The 17886-nt window shown below is 39.9% G+C and overlaps 1 protein-coding gene across 2 annotated transcripts in view; it reads right to left on the bottom strand.

The window, feature by feature from the left end:
- The window catches only part of ccdc18 (coiled-coil domain containing 18), a 149119-nt gene that overhangs the window by 99173 nt on the left and 32060 nt on the right, over positions 1-17886 (bottom strand). For both annotated transcript variants that reach the window (XM_078560795.1, XM_078560794.1), the window contains exons 7-10: positions 11137-11233; positions 10936-11057; positions 4955-5261; positions 3339-3475 (exon numbers count right to left, since the gene is read on the bottom strand). In XM_078560795.1, coding sequence (XP_078416921.1) covers positions 3339-3475; positions 4955-5261; positions 10936-11057; positions 11137-11233 — 663 coding nt within the window. The remainder of the gene's footprint in view (positions 1-3338; positions 3476-4954; positions 5262-10935; positions 11058-11136; positions 11234-17886) is intronic.

The following is a 17886-nucleotide window of genomic DNA, read 5'->3' as shown; positions in this document are numbered from 1 at the left end:
GGATTCAAAACTTTACTAGCAGAATAAAGTCTTCTCTGTGTACTTTTATGTTCCAACAAGGAAAGCTGACACTTTTTTTAAATGTCTGATTACATAGCAAATCAGTGGGAAAGACTGTCCCAAAAAAAAAAAAGCTTTGGCTATAGAATTAATCAGTGCATATTAACAGACATAAATCCTGGAAGCCCTTGTTTGTGATGAAGATACAAATGGAGTTAAAACAGGTTAAAATTTCACCCTCTAATAAAATATCTTTCTTTTAAAAACAGAACTGATGTCATAAGTTAAAATAAAAACATAGATCTGGTGTACCACAGAGGGCTAGTTAGCTCAGTTGGCTAGATGGCTAGTGTATGGTTCAGAATAATGCCAACAGCACAGATTCAATTCCTGTTCCAGCTGAACTGGACTTAGGTTTCCTCGTCCTGGCACAGAGTGGAAACCAACCAGCAAATCACCACTGACAAAAAAACTGCCAAGAAAACAGCTCAGGTTGAAGCATCACCAGACAATGAGCCAAAAATCTGCCTTCGGGCAGAGCACACAAGAATGAAAGAATCTAGTGTACATCCATTCTTGAAGATGCTCTTTAAAGATCAACTTCAAAATTTGTAAACGATGTTGCATTAATCAAGGCAGTTAAATAAGACCATAAGACGTAGGAGCAGAAGTAGGCCATTCAGCCCATGGAGCCTGCTCTGCCATTCAATGAGATCATGACTGATCTGATAATCCTCTACTCCACTTTCCTGCATTTTCCCCATAACCCTTGATTCCCTTACTGATTAAAAATCTGCCTATCTCAGCCTTGAATATACTTAATGACCCAGGCTCTACAGCCCTCTGCAGTAAAGAATTCCACAGATTCACTACCCTCTGAGAAGAAATCCCTCCTCACCTCTGTCTTAAATGGACGACTCCTTACTGAGATTATGCTCTCTGGTCCTAGACTCTCCCACAAGGAGAAACAACCTCTCAGCATCTACCCTGTCAAGCTCCCTAAGAATCTTATATGTTTCAATAAGGTTGCCTCTCATTCTTCTAAACTCCAATGCATACAGGCCCAACCTACTCAACCTCTCCTCATAAGAAAATCCCTCCATGCCTGGGATCAACCTAGTGAACCTTCTCTGGACTGCCTCCAGTGCCAGTATATCTTTCCTCAGTAAGGGAACCAAAACTGTTCACAGTATTTTAGGTGTGGTCTAACTAGTACATTGTATAGTTTTAGCAAGGGTTCCCTATTTTTGTACTCCGTTCCCTTTGAAATAAAGGCCAACATTCCATTTGCCTTCCCTATTACCTGCTGAATTTGTATGCTGGCTTTTTGGGATTCATGCACGAGGTCCCCCAAATCCCTCTATGCTGCAGCTCTCTTCAGTCTTTCTCCATTTAAGTAATATTCAGCTCCTCTATTCTTCCTGCCAAAGTGCATAACCTTACACTTTCCCACATTATATTCCATCTGCCATGTTTTTGCCCACTCATTTATACTTTCTATATCCCTCTGTAGACTCACCACCTATTTTTGTGTCATCTGTAAACTTGGCAACAGTACATTCATTTCCCTCATCCAAGTCTTCAATATATATTGTAAATAATTGTTGCTCCAGCACTGATCCCTGTGGCACCCCACTAGTTACAGGTTGCCAAACTGAAAATGTCCCCCGTATCCCAACTCTCTGTCTTCTATTAGCCAGTCCTCTATCCATGCTAATATACTACCCCCAACACCATGGGCTCTTATCTTATTAAGTAGTCTTATGTGTGGTACCTTATCGAATGCCTTTTGGAAATCCAAATATATTATATCTACTGGTTCCCCTTTATATATCCTACTTGTTACCTCCTCAAAGAATTCTAATAAATTTGTCAGGCATGATTTCCCCTTCATGAAGCCATGCTGACTCTGCTTGATTAATATCAGAGCATTTAGAAATGCATAATATACATCCTTTATAATAGACTCCAACATTTTCCTAATGACAGATGTTAAGCTAACTGGTCTATAGTTACCTGTTTTTTGTCTCCCTTCCTTTTTGAATAAGGGTGTTACAATGGCAGTTTTCCAATCCTCTGGGACTTTTCCAAGAATCTAAGATCTAAGGATTCTTAGAAGATTACCACCAGTTCATCCACTATCTCTGCAGCTATTTCCTTTAATATCCTGGGATGCAACCCATCAGATCCGGGTGACTTATCGGCCTTTATCCCCATTAGCTTCCCTAGTACTTTTTCTCTAGTGATAGTTATTGTATTTATCGCTCGCATCCTTTTGCCCCATAATTATTTAGTATTTTTGGTATGCTTTTAGTGTCTTCTACCATGAAGACAGATGCAAAGTATTTATTCAACTCCTCTGCCATTTTCTGGTTCCCCATTATTATTTCCCCAGCCGCATTCTCTAAGGTGCCTATCTTGACTTTGGCCTCTCTCTTCCTTGTTATATATTTAAAGAAGCTCTTACTGTCCGTTTTTATATTACTTGCCAGTTTACCCTCAAAGTTTTTTTCTCCCTCTTTATTATTTTTTTGGTCATCTTCTGTTGGTTTTTAAAACTTTCCCAATCCTCTGGCTTACCACTAATTTTTACCACATTGTATGCTTTTTCTTTCACTTTGATACTATCCTTAACTTCCTTGGTTAACCATGGTTGGTTTATCCCCTTCCGAGCATCCTTCTTTCTCACTGGGATATATCTTTGTTGTGAGTTATGAACTATTTTCTTAAACGTCTGCCACTGTTCATCAACTGTCGTTTCTGCTAAACTCCTTTTCCAGTCCACTCCAGCCAACTCTGCCTTCATTCCTTTGTAATTACCCTTATTTAAGTTTATCACAGTTGATTCCAAACTAAGTTTCTCACTCTCAAACTGAATGCTAAATTCCACCATGTTATGGTCACTGTTTCCTAGGGGATCTTTTACTCTGAGATCATTTATTAAACCTGCCTTATTACACATGACCAGATCCAAAATAGCCTGATCCCTGGTTGGATCCACAACACATTGTTCTAGGAAACTATCCCAAATACTCTATGAATTCTTGCTCGTGGCTACCTCTGGCAATTTGATTTTCCCAATCTACATGAAGATTAAAGTCACCCATGATTAATATACTGCCTTTTTTACATGCCCTCATTATTTCCTGATTTATTCTCTGTCCTACAGCATAGCTACTGTTAGGGGGCCTATAGACTACTCCCACCAGTGTCTTCTTCCAATTGTTATTTCTTACCTCCACCCATATGAATCCACTTCTTTCAATCCAAGATTATTTCTTGCTATCTTACTTATTCCATCTCGTACAAACAAACTAACAGTTCTTTTAAAAAAATACCTGAGGTCTGTAAACAATGAATCATTTGAATCAGCATTTAATTTGGAATCCTTCATCCCATTCTCCTTCCTGGTAGAAGAAAAAGCACTCATGGAACTTGAACTCGTCAGTCCTGTACCAGATACTCCACTATCTATCTGCAATACAGAAGCAGGGGAATAAGATTAAATGCATAGACCTCCAATTCTAAGTATCTGGTCAGATTTACAACATTTACTTTAAGCAACAAGTTATTACAAAAGCAGCTTCATCCTCAAACTGTCATTATTCTACAGCTTGTTTCATCCATTAGAATACTAATTAGCATCCCCTACTGATTTTCTCCTATTCCAAACTCAAGATTTGCAAACTCACTATTCCCTCACTATTTACTGGTCTTGCATATTGCTAAAAATGGATCTATGAAATGTAATTCATCACATATCTTCAAATTTAAATATATTAGAAAATCTTAATATGCAAAACACTTGATGATCAATCAATAAATAAATGGTTATCTTCCTTACTATAAAAGAATTAGGAAAAATTAGGTTTTATGTTTTAACAAGCACCAATATACAAAGGCCATTTATTTGAAAGGATTCAATGCTTTTTTCATCTGTTACAGCTGATAGAAGCTACTTAAGAGCAAAACAATGGGATGCCCAGAATTGCAGAGGGAAGGAGATCTTCCTGAGTGCCCCTATTCATTATATCATCATTCCTCAAAGAGGTGACAACAAAAATCTTTGTAATTTTCAGCTGAGCTTACTGGAAGTATCTCTGAATTGAAATCAGTGAATGACAAAGCATGAAAATGGGAGGGAGAGAGGGGAATGAACTTGTATTTATATTGCACCTTCCAAATTCCAAACTGCTCAATAGCAATGTACAGCACACAGGGAATTCCCATACAAAACAATTTTTAAAATGATCAGATAACCTGCTTTAATGATGTTGGTTGAAGGATAAAAATTAACCAAGGTACTGGGTAAAACACCCGCTCGTATTCAAACAGTGGACTGGGACCTTTTATGGCCACTCAACAAGATAAGCAGGGCCATGGGCCGTAACTTCCAAGCTCCCCAGTGTTGGACTGGGGGGGAGGGGGCACGCGCCCCAAAGTTGCACTGGGGAATCCCTCTCAGAGCTTCACAGGTAAGGGTTTGCACGGCAAAAGCCCAGGAGCGCAAACTACCTCTGGGTAGTTGCCCTGTGCTGGGAACCATCCAAAAATGCAATTTAAATCGCAAACTTCGGATGGTTCCGGCTGAGTTACACAAATAGTTATCCAGGAAAAGTTACAATAATTAAAACCTCTTCTAACTTCTGACTGTAAAGACTCAGACTGATCACCCCACCCACGGGACTCCCCCCACACCCCAGGGGGCCCTCCACTCCGCCCACCAAGAGGCCTCGAGGACAGCTGCACTGCCTGGATCTCACCCGGCCTGAGTCAGAAGGTTGAGCGAGACAGGCATGAAAGGAATTTAGAGTAAATAATTGGGCACAGATTGGCAATCTGACGCTGATTGCCACTCCGAGGAAGTTACTCCAAAGGAAGTCCAAGGTTATTTTGTGAAAAACAGTGTATACAAGTTTGGTGTCCCACTGATGCACAAACATTTAATCTTTACCTCTTTATTTTCTATCTGTTGCTGTTGTAGAACTGACTCCAAGTTCTTCATCTCCAACTTGGTGACCTCTAGTTCTTTATTGAGCTGAAGCAATTTTTCACTTTGGGAAGTGGTAAGTAATCTTAGACCTGCATTCTCTACCCTCAAGGCATCTGTGTCTTTCAAAATGGCTTCTTTATCAGCTAGTTCATTTTCTAACATCTTAATCTTTTCTTTGGAGTCAGACAATATTGAAAACAATCCTGTATTTTTAGCCTCCAGATCCTTCTGAACCAACTTCACATCGCAAGATTGTCCCATTACTATCCTACAAACAAAAAAAAAATAATAAAAATGATTACTGGTGTATATGGCAATTGCTCACATGCATTTCCAAGCCTACTGTACACTTATTTGTACTGTTTTAATTAGTTCATGGAATGAGAGTGGCACTGGCAAAGCCACCATTCATTGTCCATCCCTATAGGCCTTTGAGAAAGTAGTGGTGAGCTGATTCTTGAACCATTGCAGTCCATCTGGTACAGGTATGCCAACAGTGCTGTTAAGAAGGGATTTCCAGGATTCTGATCTAGTGACCGCGAAGGAACAGCGATATGGTTCCAAGTCAGGATGGTGTGTGGCTTGAGGGGAACTTGCAGGAGGTGGTGTTCCCATGCATCTGCTGCCCTTATCGTTTTAGGTGGTACAGGTCGCGGGTCTGAAAGGTGCCGTCAAGGGAGTCTTGACAAGTAGCTGCAGTGCATCTTGTAGATGGTACACACTGATCCAGGGAGTGAATTTTTTTTTCAAGGTGCAGGATGAGGTGAAAATCAATTGTTTTGTCCTGGATGGTGTCCAGGATCTTGAGTGTTTTTGGAGCTGCACGCATCCAGGTGAATGCAGAGTATTCCATCACATTCCTGACTTGTGCCTTTTAAATGGTGGTTAGGCTTTGGGGAATCAGGGGCAAGTTGCTCCTTATAGAATTCAAAGCTTCTGACCTGCTCTTGTAGCCACAGTATTTATATGGTCCAGTTAATTTCTGTTATTAATTAATGATTTAACAATAATGTCATGTTCCTAGGACGTCCAGAATGACATCAGAGAATAATAGATGAATTAATAGAAGATAGAAATAAATTGATTTAATCTAAGCCATGTGGATCAGGCAAACCAAACTTGCAATTATCATTTGGAGGACAAGTCCATGGAATACATTCAAGATGGCTTTCTAGATCAGTATGTGGAGGAATCAGCTAGGGTCCAGGCTAGTTTATGTCTATTATTGTGAAATGAGACAAGGTTCCTTATAAACTTGCAGTAAAGGAGCTTCTGGAGAACAGTTACGGAATTTTATACTGAGTTTGAAAGCTTAGTTATGTCGAAACCAGGGTTTTAAATTTTAAAGCAAACTAGATAGCTAGAAAGGCATGAATTGCCTAAAGCAGAATGGAAAACTATATGGAAGATATGACAGTAGATGAGCAATGGTAAATATCTGAGAAAATAATTCATAAAACACAACAAATATACATTCCATTAAGGAATTTAAAATCCCCACAGGAAAACTGATGTAACCATAGCTACCAAGAAGAGTTAAAGGTAGTTAAAGGTAATGGGAAAGTCCTATTTTCCCTATCACCCTTGCACTTGCTGACCTAACTTGGCTCTTGGTCAAGCGATGCCTTGATTTTTAAATTCCCATCTTTGTTTTCAAATCATCCCATGGCCTCACCCCCTAGTCAACTCTGTAGTCTCCTACAGCCCCACAACCCTGAGGTTTCTGCACATCTAATCCTGGCCTCTTGAGCATCCCGGTCCATGCCTTCAGCTGTCTAGACCCTAAGCTCTGGAATTCTCTCCTTATTTCACTTCCTTCCTTCAATACGCTGTTTAAAACCTACCTCTTTTCTGACCTCCTTAGAAGATTCGGTGTCATATTTTGTTTTATATTGCTTCTGTGAAGTGCCTTGGGGAGTTTTCTTATATTTATATAGTACCTTTAATGTAAGATGTTGTTGTAAAAGGAAGAGGGTTATAATTTTGCAAAAAATGTAGCAACCTGTGGGCTGGGAGGAATTTGCAAAGAATGACCCAGAAATTGATATAAAGAAGAGTAAATTAGCAAAAGACAGAAGATTGTAAATGTTTCTACAGGCAATAGTGTGAACACGAGCAAATTGGTGGGGGTGGGGGGCAGGGTTGGTGGGGATGGGGGGAGGCACAACTTTACACCCTCCTGATTTTCTTTCCCACTGATGTCAATTGAGTAGGTGGAGGGTGGGTTGAAGGTTCACTGTCACTTCAGACCAATTTCACTGTGTGTGTTTTATCTCAAGAGGCAGAAACTTATCTTGAGGAGTATCGCAAAATGGCTGGCATCTCATCAGATGTATTTAAGGAAAGCTAGGAAGCACACAAAGGAGAAAGCGATAGATTACAAAAGTAGGGAGGTCAAGTTGGAATTGTATAGAATCTTGGTGAGGCCACAGCTGGAGTCCTGTGTGCAGTTCTGGTCACCACATTATAGGAAGGATGTGATTGCACTGGAGGGGGTGCAGAGGAGATTCACCAGGATGTTGCCTGGGATGAAACATTTAAGTTATGAAGAGAGGTTGGATAGACTTGGGTTGTTTTCGTTGGAGCAGAGAAGACTGAGGGGCGACCTGATCGAGGTGTACAAGATTATTAGGGGCATGGACAGGGTGGATAGGGAGCAGCTGTTCCCCTTAGTTGAAGGGTCAGTCACAAGGGGACATAAGTTCAAGGTGAGGGGCAGGAGATTTAGGGGGGGATATGAAGAAAAACATTTTTACCCAGAGGGTGGTGACGGTCTGGAATGCACTGCCTGGGAGGGTGGTGGAGGCGGGTTGCCTCACATCCTTTAAAAAGTACCTGGATGAGCACTTGGCACGTCATAACATTCAAGGCTAAGGGCCAAGTGCTGGTAAATGGGATTAGGTAGGTAGGTAGGTCAAGTGTTTCTCACGTGTCGGTGCAGACTCGATGGGCCGAAGGGCCTCTTCTGCACTGTGATTCTGTGAATAGGCATGTAAAAAAGAGAGATTAATACAAGTAAATAAGGGTTCCTTACAAGCAGAGACAGGAGAATGTTTATTAGGGAATAAGGAAATAGCAGAGGCATTTAATGAATACTTTTTATGTCTTCAACACAGAAAATAATCAAAAAATTCTGAAAATCCTACTATTAGGGACATGGTAACAGGGTACTTAGAAAATCTTAATACGATTGGGCAGAGTCAAAACAGATTTAGGAAAAGGAAATGCTGTTTAACCAATCTGTTCCCATTTTTGAAGTAGTAACTAACCTCAAAAGGGTAGATAAGGAAGAATGAATGGATATAATGTATTTGGATTTTCAAAAAGCATTTGGTGAAGTGCCACAGGAAGTTATGACAAAATTACCACCAATCCCAGGGCTCCTGGGATTGGTGGTAATTTATCTGCATGAATTGAAATTGATTAGCGGGCAAAAAAAGAGCAGGAATGAACAGGTCATCTTTGGATTGGGAGGCTATAACTATTCGGGTAATGCAAGTGTCAGTGCTTGGGCCTCAATTATTTACAATCTATATCATTTACTTAGATGAGGGGGACTGAATATAACATATCCAAGGTCACTAACAAAAACAACTTAGACAGGGAAGTAGGCCATAAGAAGGACATAAAGAGGCTACGAAAGAATATAGACAGGTGAAGCGAGTAGGCCAAAACATGGCAGATCATGGCAAAGTGTGAAGTTACCCGTTTTGGTAGGAAAGATAGAAAAGCAGAAGATTAGTTAAATGGAAAGAAATTGGGAAATATTGGCTTTCAGAGGGATCTGGGTGTACTTGTACACGATTCATACAAAATTAACATGCAGGTACAGCAAACAATTAGAAAAACAAATGTTAGCCTTTATCACAAAGATTGGAGTATAACAGTAAAGATATCTTGCTGTAATTATACGAGACTTTGGTTTGACCACATCTGGAGTACTGTGTAGTTTTGGTCTCCTTAACCAAGAAAGGACATATTTGCTTTAGAGGGAGGCAACAAAGATATGCCAGGCTGATTCCTGGGATGAAGGAATTGTCCTATGAGAAGAAATTGAGGAGAGTAGGTCTACTGATATATTTCCTAGAGTTTAGAAGAATTAGAGGTAATCTCATTGAAACATATATAATTCTTAAAGGACTTCACTGGGTAGATGCTGGGAGAATGTTTTTCCTGGCTGTTGTGTCTAGAACTAGGGGTCACAATCTCCAAATTTAAGGATCAAACATTTAGGACTGAGATGAGGAGAAATTTCTTCACTCAAAAGGTTGTGAATTTTTGAAATTTTTTAGCTCAGAGCGATGGATGCTCAGTCATAGACGTTGAGGATATTCAAGGCTGAGACCTACAGATGTTTAGATACTATGGGAACCAAGGAATATAAGGATAGTGCAGAAGATGTTGAGGTAGAAGATCAGTCATAACCTTATTGAGTGGCACAGCAGGCTAAAAGGGCCAAATTGTCTACCCCTACTATTTTTATTTGTTTAATAAGAATGTTTAAAGTGATGGGTGGGGTCCCAATCAAGAGGATTCTTTTGTTCTGGATTGTGTTGAGTTTCTTGAGTATTGTTGGATCCGCACTCAACCAGGCAAGAAGAGTTTTCCAACACCCTCCTGACTTGTGCCTTGTAGATGGTGGAAAGGCTTTGGCAAATCAAGAGGTGAGTCACTTGCCGCAAGATACCCAATCTCCAACCTGTTCTTGTAGTCACAACATTTATGTGGCTGGTTCATTTAAGTTTCTGGTCAATAGTGACCTGCAGGGTATTGATGGTATGGAAATTTGAAGCCAGTAATACCACTGAATGTCAAAAGGAGGCAATTAGACTTTCCCTTGTTGGAGTTGGTCATTTTCTGGCACTTGTGTGGCACAACTGTTACTTGTCATTTATCAAGCCTGGATATCGTCCATATCTTGAAGCAATCCATGTCCACGTGCGAGGAATTATGAATGGAGCTGAATATGTAATCATTAGCAAACATCGCTGATTCTGGCCTTATGATGGAAGGAATCAGTCAGAAATTGTTGGGTCTGGGACAGTATGGTGGAGTAGCATATGTAGATTGTGTGCGCCTGTATGTACTATGCTCATGGAAGTGCTTGGTACTGTCTATTTCTGGCGTAGTGTGTTGTGCATTGTTTTCTTCGTTTCTAGATGATCCAGATTCATATCAGACTCATTCATAATAGTAGTATATCATTCTACCTTTACAGGAGGTCTTCTGGCACAGCGGTGGCGTCCCTACCTTTGGGCCAGAAGCTCTAGGTTCAAGCTCCACACCAGGATTTGTTGGCCATGGGAGGACCATTCATGAGAGCGGTTCAACGGGCTGATAATCAACCCAGGAATCCTTCTACCACCTCCTCACCATGCCCCAAAGGGGGGAAAAAAGTGTGAAGATACGCCAAAAAAAACCTATTTCTTATGTTCTTAAATAAGTCGCAAAGTCAAAGAAAGCCCCAGATCACTGACCTGTGTTGGTTCCCCTATGAGAGGGGCTGGTAAAAATAATGAGGGTTACAATCGGTGAAACTTTCTTAGGCTAGGGAGGGACAAGGAAAAGAAAACCATGAAAAAAAATCATCAGAATTGGTAGTTTTCATCTTCCAACCTACCTCCAGTGACCCTGCTATAGTATACGTTAGCACGTAGATGTTTGAATGGGAAGGGACTTGGATCAGCTGTAATGGTCCAACTGTCAGAAAGCTTTGGACATTCATTCTCTATACACATGTGAAGGTCAGCCAGTTTAATGAGATACTAAGGGAGCTTCTGCCATAATCATTGGAACTGTATGCAAGTGTCACCATATTCAGAAGAGCAATCAAGTTTCGAAAAAAAAGAGGGAAAATGGAGAAGAAAAAAATGTTTTTTTAAAGTAATAAACTAATGTTTTTCTGCTTAGGTAAATACATTTAAGAATGATTAAGGGTTAACCTGATTTCCTCATTCTTGCTTTCCAACTCTTTTTCTAAGATAGTACATTTCTCAAATAACTGTGTTCTGTCCTTGTCATAGTGATCCAGACGGCTGTGCAAATCTTCTTCATTAGCTTGAAACTATAATATAAAAAAACAAATTAAACATTTCTGCATATTTTATACTTACACTGAAAAACTAAGGTACATCCTGCCTCACCATTGCAATTTTTTCTTTCGTCTTTTCTTTGTACTGTTTGAAAGCTGCAGAAAGTTCCTCGGCATTATAGAGGGCTTCATTTCTTTGTTGTTCAGCTCTATTTAAAACAAAAATAAGTTGCTCCAATTGCCATATTTATGTCACCTTCAATACCTTCAGCATATTCCTGAAGAACAGAAATGCTACTTTTTCAACAAAACACAGACAATTTGTTGCAGTTTTAAATCCTGGAGCAGAAGTAAAAACATGACTGGAGTTCAAGCAGATCAAAAATTTTCTGGGAAACATATTTGTATTTCTCCCGTCAAAATTTTCTTTCTATACCCTTCATCCTCTTGTAAAAGCAGTAGCCATATTTGAATTCTGTTCCAGTGTCTCCCATTCTTTATTTGAAAACAAACATCAATAGGTCAATCTCACAAAGTGTATCACAGCTCAGTCCAATTTGTTCTGGTCATACATCCACACATTTATTTATTCAGTCATCCATTCTGGAAAATCATTGGAGCGGAAACCCTGACTTGTATTACAACTCTTGATTTCAGTGTACTGAGGCCGCCTGTAATATCTTGAAGATTGACTAACACAGCACAACTCAAGAGGTCAAAATGGGACCATCTTGGTTTGTGCAACTCAGCATAACACCTTGAAAGCTTCCTTCCACACAAATTCGACCGGTAGCATTTAATCTTTGGCTTACATGAAACATTTATTATGTAAATGGTGAATGTAGGCAAGGTTAACAAACCTAGCAACAACCCTGACAGCTCATACTATCTAAAAAAAGAATTCCCCAAAATATCGTCAATGATGGAATCATTGCTAGTTTGTTTTTATTTTTGGAATCATTGAATGAATAAAAAGATATTTAATATATTAATATATACCAGTTCTCCACCCCCACCAACTTTGTAGTGTCTAAAACAGTAGCTAGCAACTTCTACATCAGAGTTCCTCCTCTCTAACAATCATCACCCATATGTCGACTAGTCTTTAGACTTTCTAGCTCCCTGTTACGATCACAGCAGATGCTACTGTTGAGCAAGCCAGACGCCTAAGTGAAGTCTGTCTCACTGATCATAAACTTTTTTTGTAAATTGTGAAAATGAGGAGGAAAAGCTGCTGACCTCAAAAGCTCCAATAATGCCTTTAGAATTTTTGAAATGAAAAGATTTATTAAAAATAAACTTAAGCACACAATATTAAAGTTACACACAGTTAAAGCAGTTTAACAGAACAAGCCCAAAAAAAAAATGCTTGGTTAAAAGTACACAATACCTTCTTAGCAACAACCCTCTTATTGATTTTAACCACAAAAATCCAGTATTACTACCCAAATCAAGGAATTGTTGTCACATAAGTAAAAGTACACCTCACGACTTCTCAAACACTTCCACTCAAACAAGGGCAGGGGAGAGATCAGTCAGGGAGGTCGAGAGAGACAGAGACAGACAGAGAGAGAGGCACACACACGCTGCTTTCTTTACTCACACAGAACAACAACATAATCCCAAAAATAAATTTCTCATCACACTCCCTCAGACTTTTTCTGTAACAAAAACATAACGAGAGCTATACAATCGCTGGGTTTACTATAACCTTATCACATATACTAAAGCAAATTTAAAGTAATTTTGCACAACCCCATGTGAGATTCCCCCATACTTAATCTACCAACTTGACTTAATCACTAACACTTGTTCTCCATGACCCAGAACTTCCAATTTCTGGATGGCTGTACCATGGATGCACACCCAAAATGCACTGATGGGAGCACTCGGAAGCTCCAATGCGCTGAATACGCTGGAATTGCCCAGGAAGTTTGGACTTCCAATGGGCTATTCCCCTGTGTCTGGAACCCTCCGAAAAACTCTAGAGTTAATGTAGGAGACTTCAGAAAACAGTTCCAACTCCTGGATTACTATAACACTGACTGCCCCCCACCACACCCCCCCCAACTCCCCACTGGGCCTGACTATCCAGTAAGAAATTGGCATCTTTAGTAAGTGGGTATTTTCTGTATTTTATGGGATTAGCTAAGCAGACTGATTCTCTTTCTGGAAAGAGGATTTCCAAACACTTTTCGTTCAGGCTGCCATGTTGACGTTCCTAAACTGATGGCGTCTGTAACCCCTTATCTATGCAATTGTTTAGAAAGGGCCATGATATGACCCTCAACATGACAATCTAAAAACTGACCTCAAGCAGGGTGAAAACAAAGGGGAAGGTAAACACCCTGACATTTTGAGTACCTAGAGGCGCTGGTGAGGAAGCAGTGCTCATTGGGCAGCTGCCTTTTTCAGATGGATGATGGACCAGAGGAGGAGGAAGATCGAGAGATCAAGGGAAGATTTTCCTAACACTTCAGCTAGAGGGCAGAATGCTGTTATCAAAAGCTATTAAGGGTTGTATACTTTTTTTCTATCTAATTAGTTAATGTACTATATTTAAACTGTTGTTTCTTAATCAACTTAACAATCAATCTTGAAATTACTTATTACTAGTCGACTGCTTATTTAGGTGTCTGTGGCCCCGAACTCTCAAAATTTTACAATTGGTGTCAGGAGTGGGATCCACAGTAGTCGAAATTAGCTTGGGATTTGAGAAGCAACAGTCTTAGACTGTAGTTAAACGTATGGTGTAGTTATTAAATAAAGCCAGGAGTCACAGTGGCATGCGCTGGGAAACAACGGAGAGTGTTTGACTGAGAAAACAAGTGAGCTTGGAGCGAGAGATTACAAGTATATTTTTGATAAGGTTTCTAAAAAGGTTCAGAAAGGAAAGGTGAAGTTGAAAAAGTTCCAGAATAAGCTGGTCTAGGGTGTACATGTGTTTGCCTTACAGCTGAATATAAAGTATAAGGTGTTAAGAGAACAGGTCAGCAAGTTTAAAAAAGGATCGACCCGTTTGATCAGTTCTGCTGCGAACAGGAGACACACGACAGGGTACATTATACAGGGTGAAAAGTTAGACCAAACACTGGAACCCACGGGGGTTGAAGTGGCTCTGGAGAAGCCACGTGAATCTTTTTTTTCCAGAGTTAAAAAGGGATCAGGAGGGTTCCAAAGCAGAGTTAGAAAGCAATGATTTTAAACAGATCCTAGCTGCAGGCTCCTTAGAATCAAAACAAGAGATGGACTTGGACATGCACAAGGTCTTAGTTTGCACCAAACAATTCCCCATAAAAAGCCTGAGTGTATACAGACTCCCGCCCTTCGTCATTCGCGATTCTTATGCCGACCCTATGAAGCAGTAATTTTACCCAGCTGAGAGTATACCGTACATTCGAGTCAAGTTATTGCTAAAGCAGAGTGTTGTTTGCAAACATCAAAGATTTTTAAAAATTGGGTTTGAGGAAGAAGCTGAAATATTTAAAATTCAAACGACACATTTTACTGACTTTAAACTGCTATCAGGTTTTGTTTTTAAAAAAATTACAAACTGCTAGTATAGAACTGTGAAGGCCTGGTTGTTCCCAAAATATAAAGATAAGTCTGGAGTTTGGCAGCAATCCAATTTGAACTTTTCAAAATCATATGAGTTAACTGAACTGACAAAATTCAAACTAAAAACATGTTTTACTGACTATTTCTTCCAAATTTGATTAAACAGCAAATATCAGAAATTGAAAATTGTTTTAAAGGAAGGGAGGGATAAACAAAAGAGACGGGAAGGATTCAGTTCCTCTTCTAGAGTCTGTGAGGCTGTAGTGCTCACTTATTTTAAGAAGCTGTTGTCTCTTACAAAACACTAACAACGTTTCAAAATAATTGGAATTTAACCTTAAATTTGGGGGAAGTTGGAGACAACGAAAGGATTTAACAAAATAAGTTTAAAACGGAGTTTGATTTCTGATTGGGGAAGCTTTTTTTTTAAAGTTACATAAAATGACGCAATTGCATGCGACGTTTTCTCTGCCCCCCCCCTCCCAACCATCCAAAACAAGCCACGGAGTTAACTCTTTTGGCTGACAGCTGTTTTTTTTTTAATTCATCTCAGAACCTTCAGATTACTATGTCCCTATAAAAAAATTTTTAAAACTAATGACCTGAGCTATTTAAAGAATCAAATCGCTGAGTAATAGCTCTGTTTTTTATTCAGGTATGAACAAAATAAATTAGCTTTTCCCAGGTGGTTCATTGTGTTGGTATCCAATGCACAATGGTCAGGAGTAAGTCATGAGTTTTTGCGATGTAGGGGCTCTGCACCCAATAAATGTATATTGGGCATTATTAGATTTGAAGTTTCTAAGTTTACAGATATGAATTTACGGATATATTAACCCACTGGGCTCTTGGCCAGAGCCACAATCGGTTGTTTGTGTTTTTTTAAAAAACAGGTGATGATGGTTTCCAGCTGTTTTGAGAATTAAAGCACAACAAAAAGACTTTACCTTTCAGAGACTTGGCCTTTTCCATTCAGGCCATTTGCTACTCTTTGTTATCTTTCGAGACAAAGTGTTTGAGTATGGGAGACATGGAAATTACCTCCAAACTGATTGCAAACGCTTTTGTCTCTGATGCAAAACCACCAAGCCTAATTCTGAAATTGGAATTGATAAATAACTAGACTGGAGTTGCTATTTCAAGCATTCAAAAGGAAATTTACCTGACATTTAAGGGGATAAACAGATTCTAATTTTTCAAAAGAAAAGCTAATGGAAAAACAGTCTAGGTGGTTTCTCAGTATCAAAAAAATGTAGTTTGTTTTTTGAAAGAAATAAATTGAACACTAACAAAATCTGTCAGCCAACAACACTGCTATTTGAATTTGGGATAATTTTAAAATAAAAAAAAGGCAGGCAATCTAGTGCAGGCTTGTCCAACCTTTTTGCTTGGGGGGAACCACATGTTACTCCAAACAACACACATCTGAATCTCTGAACAAGCTGTAGATGAGAAGACTAATTTATCACCTTACCTTCACAGCCTGATTGAGCACTGAATCAGTGAGACATCTGCCCTTGTTTTTGCAGGCCACCAAAAGTCAATGCATGCCCATGTACTGCCATGGTGCACCCCAGAACAGATGACTGTCTGTCAGCCCGTGACTTGCCCTCTCACCCCCCCCCCACATGCTGCATCTGGGCCCTACCGGAGGCCCAACTAAGTCCAACGGTGTGGCGGGCTGATCAAACTGCCTCGTGGGCCAGCCCTTGAACAAGTCTGATCTAGTGGGTTACCTTTGAGAAAATAAAATGTTGATTAAGTGAAAGAACAAACAAGCAAAATGCTTGAAATCAAGTGGGAATATTTAATTTCTGTTTTAAAGATATTATGAAAACATGTTATTGGACTGTAAAAGTTTCTCCAAATCTCCTGGAAGAGATACAATGGCTATGAATGGGATGCCCCACATAGAATAAGAGATAGAGTTAGAGAAAAAGGACACAACATCAAATGGGAATTGGAATAACTCACTTTGGGTGTGGTTCAATGGAATATATAAATCTGGAATTGATGCATGTTCTAGCAATAGGAAAGTGTAGATGAGATGAATAAGGCGACAGTTTTCTCTTGGAGATGTGTGTGTCTTTGCCTATGAACTTTAAGAGAATCAAATTCGATAATCTGGCCACCACCCGAGACATTTGAGACCGTTCAGGAGGAGATAAGCAAAGATCTTTAGACAGGGATCTCCTTTGATCTTTTGAGAAGATTACTGGAAAGCCAGGAAGAATTATGTTAAATTCCAACAGAAGATTAAAGAAAGAATTGGAACACCGGTGTGAGTATGCAAAAGTGATTTGTAACTTGTGAAGTAACTGACATACAAGACTACATGCAGCTGCACTGAAGAACGGGTCCCAGGCTTGCTCAGCTCCTTGACAAAGTGCGTGACATGAATTGGTTAATATGGCCTGAAGAGCAAGAAAACATTTTTAAGCGATCAAGGCACTGACACACATTCCACAAAGAAACTAACTTTAAGACAATTAGGAAGGCAAGTATCAGAGGGAATAATATTGAAGTGAAGTAAAAAGAATTTTGGATTGTGACAAATGAAGGCTAGGGAGAAATAATATTTAGCAAGAGTTACCCACAAGATGGATACAGGTAATGGAGAGCTGGAAAATCTAAGTCCACATATAATCTATTGCTTTAATTATATATACTTAAATGCTAAGAGCTCAGAAATTAGCAGCATTCCTGCAAAAAAATAATGCCGGGATTTTCCAGTCCTGCCATTGGCGGGACCCGCTGCGGGGGATGTGGCAAGCCAGCCAAAAGTCCATTGACTTTCGGCGGGAGCAGACAGTCCTGACGGCCGGCAGGCCCGGAAAATCCTGTCCTAAGGATATTCCCCTTTCAAAGGGGGGAAATGTAAGATCTGCAGGTGGGGAGTGCCAAGCCAAATAATCAGTTAATTCTAGTAGTTTTAGTATGTTATCTGCAATATGTAGATAACATGTGATATGCTCCTCCTGCGCTATGTGGGAAGTCATGAACACTTACAGTGTCCCTGGCGACATATGTGCAGGAAGTGTGTCCAGCTGCAGCTACTGGCTAACTGCATATCGGAGCTGGAGCTACGGGTGGATTCACTGTGGAGCATCCACGATGCTGAGATTATCGTGGACATCTCGTTCAGTGAGGTGGTCACACCACAGGTAAAGACTGAACAAGCAGAAAGGGGATGGGTGACCACCAGGCAGAGTAGAGGAAGGCAGGTAGTGCAGGAGTCCTCTGTGGCCCCTCTGTAACAGTTATACCATTTTGAATACTGTTGGGGAAGACGACTTCTCAGGGG

The sequence above is a fragment of the Cetorhinus maximus genome, chromosome 17, assembly GCF_964194155.1.
Source record: "Cetorhinus maximus chromosome 17, sCetMax3.hap1.1, whole genome shotgun sequence".
Lineage (NCBI taxonomy): Eukaryota > Metazoa > Chordata > Chondrichthyes > Lamniformes > Cetorhinidae > Cetorhinus > Cetorhinus maximus.
Note: the sequence above shows the minus strand (reverse complement) of the source record. Positions and strands in the feature narration are given on the sequence as shown.